General features: G+C 54.4%; 1 protein-coding gene across 7 annotated transcripts in view; it reads left to right on the forward strand.

Moving 5' to 3' along the window:
- Positions 1-19,434, forward strand: part of LOC144722759 (RNA-binding protein 47-like) — a 49,774-nt gene that overhangs the window by 16,974 nt on the left and 13,366 nt on the right. For 2 of the 7 annotated variants that reach the window (XM_078601147.1, XM_078601148.1), the window contains one exon: positions 17,488-18,740. In XM_078601147.1, coding sequence (XP_078457273.1) covers positions 17,489-18,740 — 1,252 coding nt within the window. In that variant the 5' untranslated portion in view covers position 17,488. The other 5 variants (XM_078601151.1, XM_078601153.1, XM_078601146.1 and 2 more) reach the window with 5 other exon arrangements.

A 19,434-nucleotide genomic window follows, 5' to 3' on the forward strand; every position in this document is an offset into this window, starting at 1 on the left:
ACGTTGATTAAATATATGAGAACCAAATCCCATATATTGCCATTCCCGAGCAAATGAAAACCCGACTACCAAGTAAAATTAAAAAAAGGAATTTACAAATTAATAAATGGCACATAATCCGCCGAGCACCTTCACCGCGCGGTGATCTCACCGCTCCGTCTCCTCGGAGCGTGTCCTGTCGGACGCGTTCCCTGTCGGACGCGTTCCCTGTCGGACGCGTTCCCTGTCGGACGCGTTCCCTGTCGGACGCGTTCCCTGTCGGACGCGTTCCCTGTCGGACGCGTTCCCTTGCGTACATTTATCTGGAGGCTGAGTCGGAGGCACGTCGCGAGACCTCGTCCGCCGTGTGTTCTTGGCAAGCGTCGGAGTCACAGTCTCAGCGTTGGGTTAATTTGCCGATGAGTCACCAGGAAATGTTGTTACCTGCGACCTTTGGCCCTGGCATGGGAGAGGTCACGCGCTTTGTTAAATGGCCCGGCCAGGAGCAGGAAGCTCCCGCTTTGTGGGAATGAAGCAAAGTTCTTGCCCTGCCCACCAAAGACAAAGATCCCCTGTACAGCCTTCAACGGACTTTTGGGGCAAGTGCTGTTAGCGAGCACCTGTGAAGGCTGGCACAGTACACTTGGGGGGTGGGTGGCCAGTACCATGACCGACCGCCTTTGTCTCCCAAGTGGCGATGTTTTGCACACCGCACCAGATACTAATTTGAGGCTGAGCCGACCTAGGGGAGACCCAGGACCTGTTCAGATAATCGTCACCGGTGTCGACCGTGAGCCGTGCCCACGACCACCGCCACTCCCACCCCGGGAAACGGTGTTAATTTAGTTCGCATTTGTTTTTTTAATCGTGATCTTAGTCTATAGTCGTAAACAACTTACGGAAGGTTATTCAAGTATGAGTTGGTGTGAGGGTTTGGCAATTTTTACTCTTCCGAATATTTCCATGTCAGCCAAACGGTGAACCGAGTAATTGTATGTATATATATAAAAACATAAATATAATGTGCATTGTATAGCCGATTACCGTGTGTGCCCTTCCTGAGTGCACTGCTTTCTCAGTGCACAGCAACGTGACTGAACGCGCACAGTCCGAGTCCACACTCGGAGTCGTTCATTTCCTCCTCCCATCGTCGTGGGTCACGACTTTGGCCACGTGTAGCATCGCGCGTGATTTCCGTCCACTCATAGTCGTCGTTCGCTCAGTACAACAACAACGACGACGACAGAAAAACACAGACGCGCGCACATCACTAGGGCTCACCAACATTTCTCGTCACCGACTTCGTCAACAACACCAACTATCGTCGCGTTACTTTGAGACATCCCAGGAGTGGTGGCGGGGGTGGTGGGGCTGGGCATGACACCAGGCACATCTCTTCTTCCGCTTTGGGGGGGTGCCTTGCTCAGCTGGTCGTGTCACCCCGAGAAAGAGAAAATGTGCAATTGTATTCGACTGTGTCCCAGCAACAGCTGTGCTGCTGATAAGGAGTTGCTTGCCTCCGCCTCCTGACAACCGTTTATTCGTTTTGCTCAATTCCCAAACAAACCAACTACAGTTTGTAGGACTAATACTTTCGTGCGATGCACTGCTGATCCGGCGACCCGAGTTTAATTCCCTGGCCGTGGCTAATATCCGTTGCGGTCGATTATCTTTCGCCATCGCCGCACTGATCGGCGTGGCGAAGTTTGGTCAAAACGACACGCAATGGAGCCGATTCACGTTCGTTTCCTCGTTCAAACCCGCGAAGTCTAAAGGTGCGGTAGAGACGCATCGGGAGGGCACCCGGGGTCGGGGCAGGGGTGGGGGGGCTGGGGAGGGTGTGAAAGGGTCAGGACAAAACATTATAAATATTGTTATCGATGTATATTTCATTTTAGATGGATTTAATTCGACACAATGAAAGCCTCGTTTAAATGCAAATCCATCGCGTCTCCAGGCATGATGGGCGCTCTCCAAAAGGCCCCTCCCCTCCGAGACTTGGAGTTGAGTTAAACTCAACTATTTTCATTTTACCAGGTAAGGCCCCACTGAGCTGCTATATATTTCTCTTTCAGAAGCAGCCTGCCTATCACAAAAGAAGTGGCTCATCACATGAAATGTATAGCCGCAGCAAAATACTCTGAACGCACGTTGATTTTTTTACGTGGGGGGGGGGGGGGGTAACCGGAGGACCCGGAGAAACATCCACGCAACTACGGGGAGAGGGACATGCACACTCTAAATATACAGGCATCGAACCCACATCCTCATGTATACCAGGCGAGGTAGTTAACATCTCGCGTCCGTGGCGCACTGCTGATCCTACCGCGCGAGACGTGGTGCCGCGGCTGTTTGTGCACCAGAAATATTGCTGAAGACACTGGGTCTCTCGTTGTCTCATCAAGAGGATGTCTCATAAGAATTTCACATTTTATTTCTACAGACAATTTTTATTATAACTTTTATTTCTTTATGTTGCTGACAAGTTTCCTTTATCAGTCATCTATGTATTTTTTCTATAACATGTTACATTGTAGTGACTATTGCAATTACTTATATCAATTAAGCTTGATAAACAACAGTAATACTTTCGGCAAACGGGCAGTATCAGTTGATCAAGCACCGTGGAGAGAAACTCCAGGCCGAGTTTGCAGAAGCCACGTCAGTGATAATACCTTCAAGACTGTGGATTTCATTTCAACATTTTCTAGAGCCTGCCGTTGTCAAAACCCTCTACATTCTTTCGCGGACAACCACGCAGTAATGAAGCAAGGAAACTTTGTTGAGAACATTCGCATCTGCAACAGTACCACAGAACACCTTTCGTGGCCTTGCAAAGCCTCCCACCAGTGGCTCACCAGTGGCCTGTGGACCACAGGTTCGAAACCGGTGCCCTAATCCATCATAGAGACAGTTGAAGTTAGATAATAATAAAAACCCTATGACCAACAAGCCATCGGGCAGGCCTTCAATCAGCAGTGAATCGACATAGGGGCATATTGTTCTAGATAATTATGAGGAGACCGGTGCTAGCTGTTGGACAAAACTGCCTTTTGTCGACATTAATTGTGGTCATCGCTGAGTGGCCTCGTAACTTGCCGGTGAATTACGTCAAGCGAGAACCGTGGCTTGCGGTCCGACACCGCTTCGTCCGGGGAGTCTGCCACTGGCCACTCCGTATCCGGAGCCCAGATGTCATCCCCGGCTATGCGCTACCACAGCTATGCGCTGTTACAGCTATGCGCTACCACAGCTGTTTGCTCCAACTGTGGGCTGGATGCCTCTGTTCACATGAAACTCATTTCGTGATTTTTGTTCTCTTCTCTCTGATGTTTTGGACACAAAGCTGTTTGTAGGACAGTAAGGAGGGTCGCCTGTATAAGATTACCGGCTAATTGCACGTTGTAGGATAATTGAGGGAGAGGTGGTGGGAAGGGTGAGGAGGAGAAGAACGGGAGAGAAGCAACTCCGTCGTGCCGCGTGCACCGCACGCCCGCCACGTTCCCGGGCGAAGGGGAGCGGATTCCGACGCTACCGTCGCCGCCACTGCTGCTGCCGCCGTCGCCTTCGGGAGTGATGCACCTACGTAGAACTCCAGTGGTTTCCTCATATCGGAAGGAAGAGCGTTCCAGACGGCCGCAGAAGCGCATTGGAAAGCGTGTGATGCGGTGGTCATCTTTGTTCTATTTTTGGAGATGTCCGATCGAAAAGGGAATATGGTCTCCATGTGTTCTTGTACATGTACAGCGCTTTTGTCACTTCACTGCTGGATGAAGCCTTCCCTACATAATTTTGGTCATTGAGGTTGTTTGACCATACTTCACCATGCTGGCCAGTGCAGGTTGTTGAAGGCCAGGGAACATAGACAAGTAGAGTACAATAACGGATCCTGCTTCACTGCCATCCGCTTACCTGGTCATGAACAAGGCTCCTCTATCCACATCTCAGACACTAGAGAAACGAGGCAAAAGGTGTGTTCAAGGCAACGTAATGTTTAATATACACGCTGGGAAAGCAGACGCATCTCACAGCACCAAGACATCTCGTGGCATCAGCGCCAGGGCGACGCGACCGCTGGCTCAGCTTGTACAAAGGTGAATGCACATAAAGGGACACGTGAAGTGTCAAAGGCTGTCTGGCAGCAAGTCACGGGACGGACCCAGGTGTTGTAAGTTAACCGACTGAGATGCCTGGCAGGCAGATGCAACACCTGCCATCCCAACTGCGCCTTCTCGCCGTGTTTCCTCCCCACGGTGATCTGCCCATCGTAAGTATGTACGTCCAACTTTTGTCGCACCGTGCGTATCCAACCGTGCTAATCGGAGGTTCTGGAAGAGGAGGGAGCGACACTCATTGTTGCGCGTGTCTCGCTCCCTCCTTTGTTGGCGGAGGGGCGGCTGCCTCCCGACTACCCAGTCTTTTGCGAGCGTCTTCAACGGAGACCGATCGTGACACCGCTGGTACGCTGGTACGTGTCCTCGACGCGGCAACAGCGCCAGGGCATGAGCCACCCACCGGCGCAGTGCCCGTACCCCCCCCCCCACCCATGTACGTAAGGGTGGCGACCATCACGCCGCTGGGGAAATATTTTGGTTTGTGCCGGGCGTGCGTCTCCAGGAGTGCGAGACACGGGTCAGTGTCTCCGAGGCTCGGAGTTCCCACGGATGACACCTGAGCCCTGTGGCGGGGGGGGGCGTGTGGGAGTGGGGTGGTGGGAGGGATGGAGCATAGGCGGGGTGCAGTGTGACGAGTGGATTAGAAATTGTCTTCCTTGTTATCTCCATCCATCAGTTTGCTTTGATGTTAATTTCCAATTTTGGTTAAAGTTTACCTTTGAAATGTAAACAGCTTAACTTGGTTTCAGAGGGTGCTTTCTGTTTGTAAAAGTTGAACTATTTTTTATTTAAGACAAATAATATACATCGGAATAGTATTCTCTCTCATTCAGTAACCCACTTGCTTTGTGCAAAAAAAAGACAACGTTTAGATGTCCCTGAAGAGTGAAGGCTTGTAAAAAAAAAATAACCTCAATCGCCAGTGCCTCTAGAGCGATGAACCATTGAAGAAAACCTCAACGCTGTAATCCATTCAAAATTAATATCATTGGCCCTCGCTGCCAGCCTAGCCTTTGGCACAATTAAACCCACGGAAGATCTGCTGTGCCAACACATTCCAGAGACACGACAAACAGCCACTGCCCTTGCTGATGCTCTGCTTTCCTGCCATCTCAGCCCCTTTTCCTCTTCCCAGTGTCTGGTTCGAGTCAAACCCCGACACGTGACCCGCCGTGCCCATCAGAGCCACGGCCCCCCTCGCCCTCTCGCTCTGTCGCTGTCTCGCCATCACCCTCGGATGTCCCCAACAGCGGCTCTTCCTATGCCACAGTCTCTCCCTCCCCCTGCCCGCTCCCCACTCAGTGCCTCTTGGAAGAGTTTTTATCGTAATTTGAAACAAAACCGACGAGAACAGTTGGCTATGTAGGGTGCGAAAGAAGTTCAGCATACATATTGCATTGTCAGTGGTGCAGAAGCACAAGCTACATAAACAAAACCATGTGTAGACAACGCTCCCCTGTGAAGGAGGCCCATTGCCTGAAACGTGGTGGATTATAATTGATCATTCCTTTTCCTGCAGTGTAATTTGTCGAATATGCTTTTTTGTTGTTGAATATCATTCGTTAATTTTTTAAAAGGAAAGCCACACAGAGCCTTACGACGATCTTTTCTAGGAGGGTTCCACTTTGGGGATGTACGGAGAGTGAATAAAAAAAAGATATCTCATGAAAAGAACGTGTCAACCTTTGTCAGTCCACTGCTGGATGGAGGCCTTCCTCTCCGCCGTGTCGCCCATGGGGGTCGTTTGACCATACTTCACCACGCTGGCCAGTGTGGGCCTGTGACGAGTTTACTCTCAAGACGTGCTTAAACATGTAGCCACGCTTGGTGGCACACGCCTCTGATCCAGCACGTTGGAGGCACAGGGTTGGTGGATCACGTGAGAGATTAGTGAAACTCCTAATGTATTTACAATCCCATCCGAGGGGGCCTTTGAGTGTTATTCCCTTGTCAGTTTGGGCTGCCCCCGAGTGTTCTAGATCCCCTCGGTGCGCAAAACACCCTTTAAAATGGAACTGGAACTCGGTGAGAGTTTTCTGTACAGATACATCTCAATCGCAAGCAAACACAAACTCCCTGTCGCACTTCTTCCCCAAGTTTCCTCATTGCCTTGTGACACCGTGGACCCTTGCCCCGAGCGAAGAGCCCCTGAACGAGGTCGTGATAGTTTCACCGTAACCTCTTGCGTTTCTCGGTGCCACGCCGTCGTGGTTGATATTTAATCAAGCGGTAGTTGTAAACAGCGATTGTCCTTTAGATGTTTCTTGTCTTCTGGCATGGGAATGTGGAATTTCCACCACTGGACCAGGTCTGGTAGCAGAGATGAGTACAGGCCCATACTTACTTGAGCGGAGAGGGCCACTTAAAGTTTGACTGAGTGAGACGCAAAATATAAAAAAAAACAAATCTAATTCTTTTCAATGCTTCCTCTATCCACCCCGTGCTTAAAACTCTCCCATCCCTCTGTGGATAATCATTAGGGGATTGCAAAAGAGCTGGATACAGCTCAACGCAGCCTCCCCCTCCCACCCCGTGACCGAGCCGCCCACAGACCCACCCAGCCACCCCGCCACCCATCACCGTGCACGCTCCACCACGTGCCTCCCAGACCCTACCCCCTGGCCCCGACCGACCAATTGGCCATCACGGCGGGGCTATTGGGTCAGGGGATAAATTGTGAAACGTATTTTGAAGTGGAGTGACCAAGGGCTGTTCCCCCCCCACCCCAACCGTGCTGCATTCACTCGGCAGCCTCCACAGTGTCGCACAAAGACAAAGAGACACGCACAGGTGGGGACAAGGGACACGGACGGACACAGAGACAAAGGTACACGGACAGAATCAGGGACCAGTGCAGGGATAGACACGGACGATCAAACAGGAGCGCAGGACACAAGGAGTCCGGGCAGGTACGGGGACCGCATAGGGACGGATACAGGCAGGGCACGCGGGCGTTAGAGACAGGGAGACGACGTGGTGGCCTCGGACGGGGCAGAGACACGAGGAGGAGGAGGAGGAGGACGCGGACGGAGGCGCAGGTGGAGCAGGAGACCCGGGAAGCAAACTCGCGACGGAGGAGGTGAGAGAAGCGTTGTCCTTCTGCAGGTCGCCCACCTCCTCCGTGCCACTTCCTCCGTGAGGTTTTGTTGTTGCGAGCTCCCGCCGTGTTGGGGCAACGCTCCGTACGCGGCGGAGGCTTAGTCATGCGTGGGGACGCAGTGCGTGGGTTTCGTCGGATCGCGTTTGAAAGATTATTTTTTATTTGAGTCTGCGACATTTTTTTATGGGCTTTTTTTTTCGTGGTTCAAGGGATTGCTGACCGAGCGACAGTAAAGGTGACTTTGGAATGAATTGTTTAAAAGCAACGAGCGCAATTGACGTGAGGTTGCATTTTTGAACCCCTTGTGTGAGTGAATGAATGAAAGGGCTGATATTAAAGTTCTCTTTTATGAGCGCCACATTGTGGATGGCCTCTGCCATAGAGATGTGGAATGTCCACCCTTGTCTCAAGGTTACCGATAGCAGATGAGCATCGGCCCTTGCTCCGATGAGGAGGGAGACCTCCAGACATGTTTTGGCTTTTATAGATCTTATGTGTATATGCATGACTTAAAATTTTTCTTTTATAGATTATTTACGTAACTTTGCAAATCTGGTCCTTGATCACGTAATGTATATATAACAATATTTTGTTTTCATCGTGCAATGTCACGTACCAACATTTCATAGCTCCAATATGTAGTAAGTGTTGTGGAACAGAGGTTTGATTCCCGGCCACGGTGAATATCCACGACGAGGGATATCCCAACCGGTCCTGGGCCCTCACCTGCTCACCAACCTGCGGTGACTGGGCGGGTGAAGTATGGTCAAACAAGCCTCCTCGTGGCCGACACGGCTTGGGGAGGGTCTTCGTTCAGCAGTGGATTGACAAAGAGGCCGTGAGTGCGTCGGTGTTGTTCAAGAATCCCATCTGTAAATGTATCGATGTCTTCACGGCTCGTGTACGTATGCATGTTGAACTTCTTTCGTGCCGTACGTAGCCAACCGTGCGAATCGGAGATGCGCGCGGGCGGGGGGGTGGGAGGACGTATGTTTAAATGCAACCACAGTTAGAGGAAACAATATGATCGAGTTTACTGACCGCCTCACTTATGCAGCGAGCAAGAATGATTTTTTTTTTGGTTTTGAAGATTAACAAAACGAAGGTGGTGGGGGGGTGGGGGGTGGGGGGAGATTCTGCAGCCCGTGGCTTTGCAGTCAGCGCGCTCCGTGGTCGCTCCGCACGCCTCAATCCCGAGCCAGCAGCAGGATGTGAGCACGGGCAGTGTTTGTCCCCGCACTTTAGGGCGGCACGGTACTCGACGAAACGTCGATGCCTCTGGCCGCTCGAGGCGCCACACCACCGTCCGCGTGAGCTGCGGCATCTCCTGCCACCGCGGCCGGCTTCGTCTTGTTGACGTCCACGGCTGCGCTACCGCCGGCGCGGCTCACGCCCCACCCCCCCCGGGGAGACGCCAAGAGCCGTGCGGCGTTTTCCCGACCGACCGATCGATCCGATCGGCACCGAGTGTTGCCTCACTCCGCACGCCGCTGCCGCTGCTGCTGCCCATGGCGACCCGCGGAGCACCGATTGCTCAACGGCAGGGAACGCAGTGAGGGGGGGGGGGCTGAGGGGGGTTGATGAGTTTGCGGCGGAGTCTTTTCTTACCACCCCCCCAACCCCCTTGCTGCCCCCCACTCACTCACTCCGCAACTGCCGCTCCTCCTCTGCATCTGATTAGCGAGCACGCGGCAGCGGCGTGGCGGTCGCGGTGGCGCGGTTCGTGCTGCTGCTGCGGAGGGATGGGGAGAGGAGCGCGTTGAGTGTGCGCGTCCGTGTGGGTGTGTAGTGCGTGGGTGTGTGTGTGGGTGTGTGGGTGTGTGGGTGTAGTGTGTGTGTGGGTGTGTGTAGTGCGTGGGTGTGTAGTGCGTGGGTGTGTGCGTGTATAGTGCGTGTGTGCGTGTGTGGGTGGGTGCGTGTGTGGGTGTGTGTGTAGTGCGGGTGTGTGTGCGTGGGTGCGTGTGTGTGTGTGCGCGTCTGTGTGTGTGTGTAGTGCGTGTGGGTGTGTGTGTGCGTGTGTGTCTGTGCGTGTGTGTTTGTGCGTGGGTGCGTGCGTGTGTGTGCGCGTGTGTGTGCGTGTGTGGGTGTGTGTCTCTGTGTGTGTGCGTGTGTGTGTGTGCGTGTGTGTGCGCGCGTGCGTGGGTGCGCGCGTGTGTGCGTGTGTGTGTGTGGGTGTTCGGTTTCGTCAGCGGGCCGTGTAAAAGGTGTTTTTGTTGGCGGGCGTCGCGCGCGCCTCCCCGCGCTGCGATTGTGGAGTTCGACTTCGCTGGGGAGCCAGGGGGTTCTTTTAAGAGTCGCTGTCGCGCCGCGTCACCCCCATCAACCGAACCGATGCGGACGCCGATGTTGACCAATCTTTATCAGCTTGAGGCTCTCTGGAAGTGATAAACATCCTGGCACCGCCGGTTCTGGGTGTCGTGCCATGGACACGGCTCGCTGCTTATTCACGTTTTCGCTTGGCACTGTTTCGTCAATTCGCCTGACCGGCCTCGCATTCCGTGACGGTCCTCGCCCCCCACCCCCCCCCCGCAGAAGAAGCTGCCCGACACGGAGCGTGAGGCGTGAGCCGGGGGAAGAAGGGCAGGAGGAGGAGGAGGGGGGGGGTGTAAATTGAGCTCCGAGTTGAGACGCCACGTGGTGTCCACGCGTCGTCGTCGTCGCCGGCTCTTTGCGTTATCGAAGTAACAAACAAGAACCAACCCCCCCCGCCCCCCACGAGCCGTAAGAACGCGATTCGCGAAGAGCGCAGCGCAGACGCGAGGGGGCTCGGCAGCTCACGGCGGCTGTGCCTCTCCCAACCCTGTGTGCTTGGCAAGCCGCGCAGCGCTGTTGCCACTTTGCAGGATGCTTTAATAACCGTGATGAAAATTACGCTGACAAAAATTGGCAAGGAAGCCGCGACGCGGGGCGCGCAGGAACGGATTTCAAAGCGAAGCTCCCGCGGTGCGTTTGCCGTCTAAGTCACCCGGTCAAAATCGGTGCGCTGGCAAGTTGTTTAATTTCTAATTTTGAGGATTTTCTAATCCTTTCAATTGCACAATTTAATGCGACTTCTGTCCTGGGCTTACATTAGCAAGCGGTCCGATCGCAAAGTTAATGAATTTGGAAACTTCACTGGACCCGATGTGTTTCTTTACCGTGTGTTGTGTCCTCGGAGATCGGATGGACACGCTCACTCCACACTGATGATAGTCCAGTCCCTCCACTGGCTGCCAAACCAGTCTTGGATCAATCTTAAGATCGCACTCACCACATCCAAGGTCATCCACGGACTCTCCCCTGCCGACCTCTCCCCATTCATCTCACTCTACTCCCCCTCCATGCACTCTTTGCTCCAGCAAACCAAAACTTTCTATCAAAGTTTCCAGTCAACCGTTGATCCGTGCGAAGTCATTCTCTTCTGTCTGCTGCTCCAATAAGTCTGTAACTGCCTTTCCCCAGCCACCTATGCAATAATTTCTCTACCCTCGTTCAGGTCCAGGGTGAAGACCTTCCTCTTTTCCTCTGCCCATGACTGTCTCTTTAAAAAAATATATATATCTGCTTCCGTTATGCAGGATTCCCATGACCCACTGTTTCTGTACAGTGTCCTGAGCTGAGTCCGCACGTAGACAACTTATAAATCTTCGCTCTACCTTAATCTGACACGTGCTCCAGACAACATTCATATTCCCTGGCCGGTTCGCCGCGTCCCCCATAGCGTGCGTGGCGCCCCTTCACCGCGCCGTGTGCTTCCCCAAACACCGCCTGCGCTGCCACCACGTATGTGCCCCGCACCGCTTTCTCCGAAACCGCCGGCAACGTGCGTCCCGTACTCTCTGCGTCACGTGTCCCGTACTCTCTGCGTCACGTGTCCCGTACTCTCTGCGTCACGTGCCCCGTACTCTCTGCGTCACGTGTCCCGTACTCTCTGCGTCACGTGTCCCGTACTCTCTGCGTCACGTGTCCCGTACTCTCTGCGTCACGTGCCCCGTACTCTCTGCTCTGCGTGTCCCGCGGTCACGCTCATCACCGACGTCGCGTGAGCGTGACCCCCTCGCGCCGCGAAGGCTGTTAGCGCCGAGGGTGGGGGGGGGCGGCTTGGCAGAGCCGGCTCGCGTTCGCCGCGGAGTGCGGCAGCGGAGCGAGCGTCACGGGGCGGCGAGCGCCCCGCACCCGTTCCGACAAGTGCCGCTCTCGCTCGGGCAAAGGCCCCATTAGCTGTCCAAACAGCGCCCGCAGAAGAGCCTTTCCTTCCCCCTCCAGATCCCGAGGCTCCGGCGTCGCGCCCTGACGGACGCACGCGCGACGCGCGGATGCAGACGTACCGGAGGGCATCACCAAGCTGGGGGGGGGGGGGGAAGAAGAACATGAACCTAAAAAAAGAGATAGAGACATCACCCTCTCCGGCACTATCTAGTGAGCGTAATCGCGTTAAATTTGGCGGTGAGGTCTCATCGGTGCTCGCGGGCCGGAGTTGGCGGAGGGCGGCCGTGCCTCTTAACGCGGCGCCTTCTCCAGTGCACTTCTCTGCGGGACTACACCTCGCACTCTCAGCCGCTCGGATGGCAACCGCCGGGCTCCGAGGGTTTTGAGAATCTCTCGTTCGATGAGAGGGTACCCGTGGCGTAACCCCGAATGGTGTCAAATACGGTGCAATTGAGCGTTCCATGTGGGGTCATTGTAATAGTGAGCTGGTTGTTGAGTTCACAAGATCTGCCTCTCAATAACTTTTTTTTTTATTCTGGGCTCAAAATGTAAGTTCAGTGACAGTGGATTCCATAAACTCTTCTGATTAATCCCATTATTCGCGCATAGTCATGCTCGTTATATTATTATTATCAGCGCGGTATGCTTTTGTGCGAAATCCTGGTCATCAAAAAGGGGGAGAATTGTAATCTTTGTGAAAACAAATCTCACAGTGCTTGTGGACGCCTCTGTGTGGTGCTGTGTGCGCACGCGTGGCATCATTGGTGATTAAATGCCCAAAGCTGTCCGCCAAAGTTTCCAAGGTCAGACTTTGGCATTGAGCAGCTTGTGTTTTCAATTGATTCAGTGTCTCAGTTGCAACGTTGCGGCACTTGTTTTTGGCGACTTTAAATATCCCCCACATGTTTCATTTCAACTTAACAAGATGATGTGACCTGCCTACTGAGTGATGCTGTCGCAAACACTGATCCGGCCACATGTTTCACCGTCAGCTGGGCCAGTATTAATCATCAGCAGCTGCAGCAGCATCATCAATTAGTAGCTGTAGCAGCAACATCATCTTCATCAAGATCAGCAGCAACAGCATCATCATCAATGTCATTGAAAACAGCAGTAACAGACACAGACAGCATCGGCTTCATCAGTAGCTACAGCAGCAGCTCCATCACTATCGTCATCATCAAGAGTAGCATCATCAGTGCCATCAGCCACAGCAGTCACAGCAGCAGCAATGAGGGGCACGTGACCTAAGAAATCGCGTGACTCCACGACAAACGCGAGCCTGTTCAAATCTGCAGATTCCCTCTCAAGGTCATTTCAAGCGATGAGCCTGGAAGCAGACGGACGAACCTAACCCCCCCCCCAGTAATTTAATTCCACCCAAATTACGGTGCCACGCTTGCTGTTGCCATTATTTGCCGAAGCTCCGGCTTCCGCGAACAGCAAACACTCCGTTAAGCTCAGAGCAAGGCCGTGCCACACAACTACTCCGAATCAGGTGATCCGGGCGTGCACGGCTTTCCGTTGCTTAATTCCACCCTGGCCTCCGCCCTGTCACTCTGCTCGTCATGGCAGGGCAGCTGGGGGGGGGGGGGGGTTGAGGTGGGAGGGGGGGTTGAGGTGGGGGGGTGACGTGGTGGGGGGGTTGTGGTGGGGGGGTGACGTGGGGGGGGGTAGCACGCCCCATGTCAAGTCCAAGGTTCAGAGGTTCCGTAACCTGGCCTCTGCTGCAATGGGAGGCGTCCCCATAACCCTCCCCCCCCCCCTTGTTGTTGGCGCCGGCGCGAGGGCGCGCGCACGCACGCGCGTGGCGGCCGCCCTCGATCGCCGCCAGACCCCCCCCCATCTCCACCCTCGCCCAGCTGGGCCTGCGAGCCATCGGCGTGGAAGAGACGCAGGGGGGCCAGGCAGCCACGCGGCACGCGGCGGCGGCGGTGTCAAAGGGTGGAGGTTGGGGGCATCCCAGGCGAACTTTTCCCGGCCGGCTCGTGGTCGCTGGCAGCCCCACCAACCCCCGCCCGCCCGCCCGCCCGCCCCCCACCACCACGCGACACGCATCGTAAAAGAAAAAAACCCATTGCCTCGTTCAAATTCCAGCCGGGAGATAAAAGGCGGGGTACAATCTCTTTAGTGGTAAAGTGTTTTATTTTCGGAGCGAGCCAAGGACGGTGGTCGTGGTGGTGGGGTGGGGGGTGGCAGGTCGAGGTGATGTTGACGGTGTTGGGGCTGGCAGGTATTCAATTAGAAGGCCGAGCGACGGGGCGCTTTGAATGGTGTGTCCAGTCGAGCATCTCGGCAATTGAGTTCTTGACGCGATTACCCGGCGAGACAGGCCAAGTAATGCACCGTTGCTTTGTTTGTTACAAGCCTGTTTACGTTAATATATTATGGATGTTTTATATCTATAATACATTATACATCTGTTGACGTGTTTCACATGACCGGCAATATAAAGAGGTGAAGGTGTCAGTGCAGACACCTTTATCAAGGTAATGGCAATAGCGTCTTTTTCTAGATAACGGCTTGTCAGCAGAGCCATTGACCTTTATCTTTTCGGTTTAGCAATCAGTCGTCTTACAAATCACACACGCGCACAGGGTGTGCTGTACATGTGTGCGAGAGTATTTCGCGGTTTAAGCAAGCGTACAATCACTTTGTACAAAGCAATTACACCCGGTTACCACATTCATGCATTCTTTGTACATGCGTTTAGCAGCCTTACCATTCTTTCCATGGGATTCACAAAAAGATCCCGGGATCCCACGGAGCAAAAGCTGCTGAAAGAGACAGAGATCGATAAGTCCCAGTGCCCACGTCCTTCTCTGTAATCCCACGTTTGCCAAGGGTGAAAGGTAAAAGGCGCAGCCCTGCAAGTGCCTGGTCACGCCACTGCCGACGGAAGGTGCCTCCACTCGAGGGAGTTCTGGAGAGCCCCTCTCTCGAGAGAGTATTTTGACCGACTCTGCTCGTTCATACTGGCCCGGGCATCTTGGAAGATGGCCCACGCTTTACCCCACCACACGCCACACCTGCTGTTTGACTGCGGCATGCCGGGTGGACGGACGTGGCGGGATGTTTCGTGTGCCTTGCCGGGGAATCGGATCTCACTGGTGCTCTCTGGATGCCAAGTCCATGGATTTGCCCCAGGTCTTAAAAAAGAGATGCGTTGTTTCAAAGGCCTCCCGCCCACTCACTTCACCCGGATTATGGCCACAGGGACATCATCATCATCAACAATATATTTATCATCGTCAGTACAGAGCGGTGATTTCCAACCACTTTGTGGTCACCACCGGCAACCTAACTGTCAACATTTAAATGTTGTCCTTGCGATTGGTTAACGAAGTAGAAAAACTGCTTTTAAAAAACACAAACACACAACAACAAAGACAAAACTGCGCTGACAGTTGTACCGAGAGCCCCCATTATGAGGATGTCCTTCGCGATCTCTGCGAGACAGCAGCTGCTGCTGCGTGCGGCGTGCGCACTGCCGAACAACAAGTGACGTCCTCTGGTCACCCAGATCCTACCGCGGCGCTCGCTTTTTGCCTTTCGCCGCCGAGCAACGTGGAGTCAACACGGCACGTGCATTGCCACAGCCCGTGCGTGTCCGCCCGACGAGTGGGTGAGTGGGCGAGTGAGTGAGTGAATGGGAGATTGGGTGAGCGCCACGGTGGTGAGATGTTAACTACCTTGCCTAGTATCCAGGAGGTCGTGGGTTTGATCCCGATCCTGAAGTGTGCATGTTCTCCCCGTGGTCGTGGATTTTTCGACGGGTCCTCCTGTTTTTCCCTCCACATTTAGAATCAACATGCGTTTAGAGTATTTGGCTACTGCTATACATTTCCACGTGATAAGCCATTGTCATTTGTGGCCAGGTTGCTTCTAATAAAGAGCTATATAGCTCAGTGGGCTTACCTGATAAAATAAAAAATTGTTTAGTTTAGAGAAAGACAGCAAATGGGAGAATGGGTGAGCGAGTGAATGAGCGTGTGAGCGGATGGGAGAGTGGGCGAGTGAGCGAGTGACAGTGAGTGAGTGGATGGGAAAATGGGCGAGCGAATGGGCGAGCGAATGGACGAGTGAGCGAGCGGGCGACTGAGCGAGTGGGCGGACGAGCGCGTGAGCACCGTGCGGCTATCTAATTTGTAGTGGACAGGCGTCCTTATTTGACAAATAGTGTTGCTGGGCGCCGAGGTGAAATCAGCCGTAGATAGGACGCATCGTGAGTTACTACCGCTATCATGGATGACACTAATCTCTATCTGCGTCAGATTTCTACTTTGGCGTGCGCGTGTTCTTGAGCCGTTTCCTCATTACCGCGACGAGGTTTGAGGTGGGAGGAGGTGGTGGTTGTTTGATGCACAGTGCCGCCTTCCTACTGCTTCACGGTCTGACGTAGGAGGGGCCTTGTGCAGATAACACTTTCTGAACGATGATGTCAGAAGACTTTACCATTGCTTTTTATGGCCATTTAAAGGACCAGGTTACCGATTAAAGGCGCTTATGTCGTGGTCGCTTGGAAAGGTATAAAGGTTGGCAAGCAGTATAAGTGTGAAGATTACCAAAATGGTTGAACGTTTATGGACTTCACGAGATCGCACCATTTTCCAAAGTTACCCCCGTTTCATATTAATATCGCTTTAATTTTATTTAACGTGTAATTCGAAGGCCGCCCCAGCGGGTGAACATTAACGCCGCGGCACTTTGCTGCTGGCTGTGGTTTAACCGGAGGAACGTCACGGTGTCACGGAATCTGCTGACAGGCACGGGGTTTGCCATAAACCACCTTTGCTTCTGTTTTAGTGGCCAAGATGTTTTTTTTTATCTTTATTTTTGACCAGGTAAGGCTCTCTGAGCCACACAGCTCTTTTTCAGTTGGGCCCTGGCCACAAATGATAGCCCAATGAAGTGGCTTATCGCGTGGAAATTGATAGCAGCCATAATACTCTGAACGCACATTGATTCCAAACGTGGAGGGAAAAACCGGAGGACGCGGAGAAAATTCCACTTGACCACAGCGAGAGAGAGAGAGAGACACGCAATCTCCCACTATAGAACAGGCGTCGGGGTCGGGATCGAAACTCACGACCTCCTGCATATCAGGCGAGGTGGTTAACATCTCGCCACCACGGTGCCCCTTCTCGCTATCTCGTGCGCCCTCCGTACCCGAGCGGCGTGACACGCACGCCCCGGCACACTGCGTCCTGCGGTGTCGTCCCCGACGCCGTTCTCCCCTTTCGCACACTCGCGCGCTCCGAGTTCCCCTCCGCCTGCTCACGCGCGATCGTTTTGATTCGATGCACGTGATTGCCATCGTTTATTTATTTTTCGCGCTGCACTGACAAGCTTCGAAAAGGTTCGTACGCGATCCATCATGAACGGAGGCGCTGGATTAATGCAGGATGACGGGATCATGCAGGTAGAACAGTTAGAAGAGTGGGCCAAATTACTCGCTAGAGGGGCTCTTTAGAGCTCCCTGTAGCGGAGGCCCTTCCGCCAACAGGGACGTGAGCAAGAAGTTTTAGCGAATGCCCCTTTGCCGTTCGCTTTTATTCAAGGCGAAGTTTTTATTTCTCATCCATGCCGCGGTATGATGGAGATCACTTTGTTGAGTTGCAGAGGTGGGTGGTTCGTGTACCCTCTATACTGTGGTGATTGTGTTTTTTGTTTTTGTGGTACACGCTATGCACAGGTTTATTAAAATAGAATTATGTTGTAAACATTTATGGCACGGAGTTCATGCAAACAAACAAAATGCGGCTGTTTTTCATCATACATGGGAGTGGCGACGCAAAGGTTCGCCCACTGTGATTATCAGCCCAACAACCTGAGTTTCAACTCCAGCCACGGCTAACATCGGCGGCAAATATCTGAACTGGTCCCTGGCTCCACCTCTCCCTTCATCAATCTACACTGAGCAGCCGAGTGACTTTGGCAGTTTATTGCCAAAGCGCTGTAAATTATTACACTTTTGCATGACGACTCACGAGGTATTCTCTCCGTAACAAATTTTAATGGCGGATTTCGAAAAGCACCGTCCGAGCGCGGAGCTTGCGTGCGGTCAACTGAGAGTGTTTCCGCCGTCGTCCTCCCTGCGCGCAGTATGACAGCAGGAGACTCAGCCAGCGCGAACTCCGCCTCCAGCAGCAGGGTGTCCGCCCTTGATGACGAGACCATGAACGGGAGCATGGAGTCGAACCCGAGCCACGGCGGCTCGCTGGAGTCCGCGGCGGCGGTGGCGGCGGCGCCCCCTCCGCTCAGCCCGTCCATCCTGGCGCTGCTGTCCCGCACGGGCTTCCAGCTGTCGCACGAGAACGGCCAGCGGCGTTACGGGGGCCCCCCGCCGGGCTGGGAGGGCGCCCCTCCTCCGCGCGGCTGCCAGGTGTTCGTGGGCAAGATCCCGCGCGACTGCTACGAGGACGAGCTGGTGCCGGTGCTCGAGTCGGCCGGCCGCATCTACGAGCTGCGGCTGATGCTGGACGCGGACGCGAGGACGCGCGGCTACGCGTTCGTGACGTACGCCTCGCGGCAGGAGGCACGCGCCGCCGTGCGCGGCCTCGACAACCACGAGGTGCGGCCGGGACGCCTGCTCGGCGTCTGCTCCAGCGTGGACAACTGCCGGCTGTTCGTGGGCGGCATTCCGAAGACGGCGCGCAAGGAGGAGATCCTGGACGAGATGAGGCGCGCCACCGAGGGCGTCACGGACGTCATCGTGTACGCGAGCGCGGCCGACAAGACGCGAAACCGCGGCTTCGCCTTCGTCGAGTACGAGTCGCACCGCGCCGCCGCCACCGCCCGCCGAAAGCTGCTCAACGGGCCGGGCCACACGGCGCTGCAGCTGTGGGGCCAGCCGCTGGCGGTCGACTGGGCCGAGCCCGAGCCGGACGTGGACGAGGACGTGATGGAGACGGTGAAAGTGCTGTACGTGCGCAACCTCATGCTGGGCACCGGCGAGGAGACGCTGCGCGCCGTGTTCGAGGCGGTGGCGCCGGGCGCCGTCGAGCGCGTCAAGAAGATCCGCGACTACGCCTTCGTGCACTTCTCGGGCCGCGAGGAGGCCCTGCGCGCCATGAGGGCGCTCGATGGCTCGGACGTGGACGGCGCCTGCGTGGAGGTCACCCTGGCGAAGCCCGTGGATCGCGAGCAGTACTACAGCCGCTACCAGCGCACGCAGCAGCAGCAGCAGCAGCAGCAGCGCGCCGGCACGCTGGGCGTGATGACGGCCGGCGTGGAGGCGCTGCCCGCCGGCGGGTACCTCTACTCGTACGACCCCTATAGCCTCGCGGCCTGCGGCTTCAACTACGGCGGGGCCTACAGCACCGTCGTGGGGCCCAACCGCGACTACTTCCTCAAAGGTTTGTCGCACGACGCGGGGCTAAACAGGTGGTGGTTACCTTGATTAAAGGAGGGGGGGGGGGGTGGATGCATTAAAAAGTCTCAGACGGGGGGGCATGATGGTCAATTTTAAACAAACTCAAAGCAAGTGTTGTGTCCGGAACTGCCCAACAGCCGACTCGAGCTCTCAACTCGTGTGCGCATGAGGAAAGGCCACGACACCCATGGCTTAGTTGCTCCAGAGTTGTGTCCAGGTTAACCTGGCCGTGTGCGCTGCCTCAGCGGAGTCAAGTAGATGCACGCACGCACGCGTCGACACTTTTACGGTTATGGCCTTTCACCGAATTGGCGAACTTTGAAGAAAAACCGCCGCTGCTGTTAGACATTGTACCGTCATTTTTTTTTTTTACTTGATGATGAAAGTTCAGAATGGGGCCGAGTTTTCATGGGAGGGGAGGGTGGGTGGAGGGGGGGGGGCCCTCCCGACGCTACGGGCCGAGTCACGTGCAGAGGCAGCAGCAGGATGGGTTCTTTTTTGTTTGTTAATCCGTTCTTTTTTTCTCTTCTATTTTTTAAGGAAGTTTGGAAACGCTTCCTTAAAAAGCCACTCAACCGAGATTATCCCTTCCTTCAGTTCCCCGTGGTCTCTGGGAGAACTTACCTAACATCGACTTGTGCAACTCATCGCTTACCTATATCGTTCCCTCCTGATAA

Source organism: Lampetra planeri, chromosome 15, assembly GCF_965212315.1.
Source record: "Lampetra planeri chromosome 15, kcLamPlan1.2.h2, whole genome shotgun sequence".
Classification (NCBI taxonomy): domain Eukaryota; kingdom Metazoa; phylum Chordata; class Hyperoartia; order Petromyzontiformes; family Petromyzontidae; genus Lampetra; species Lampetra planeri.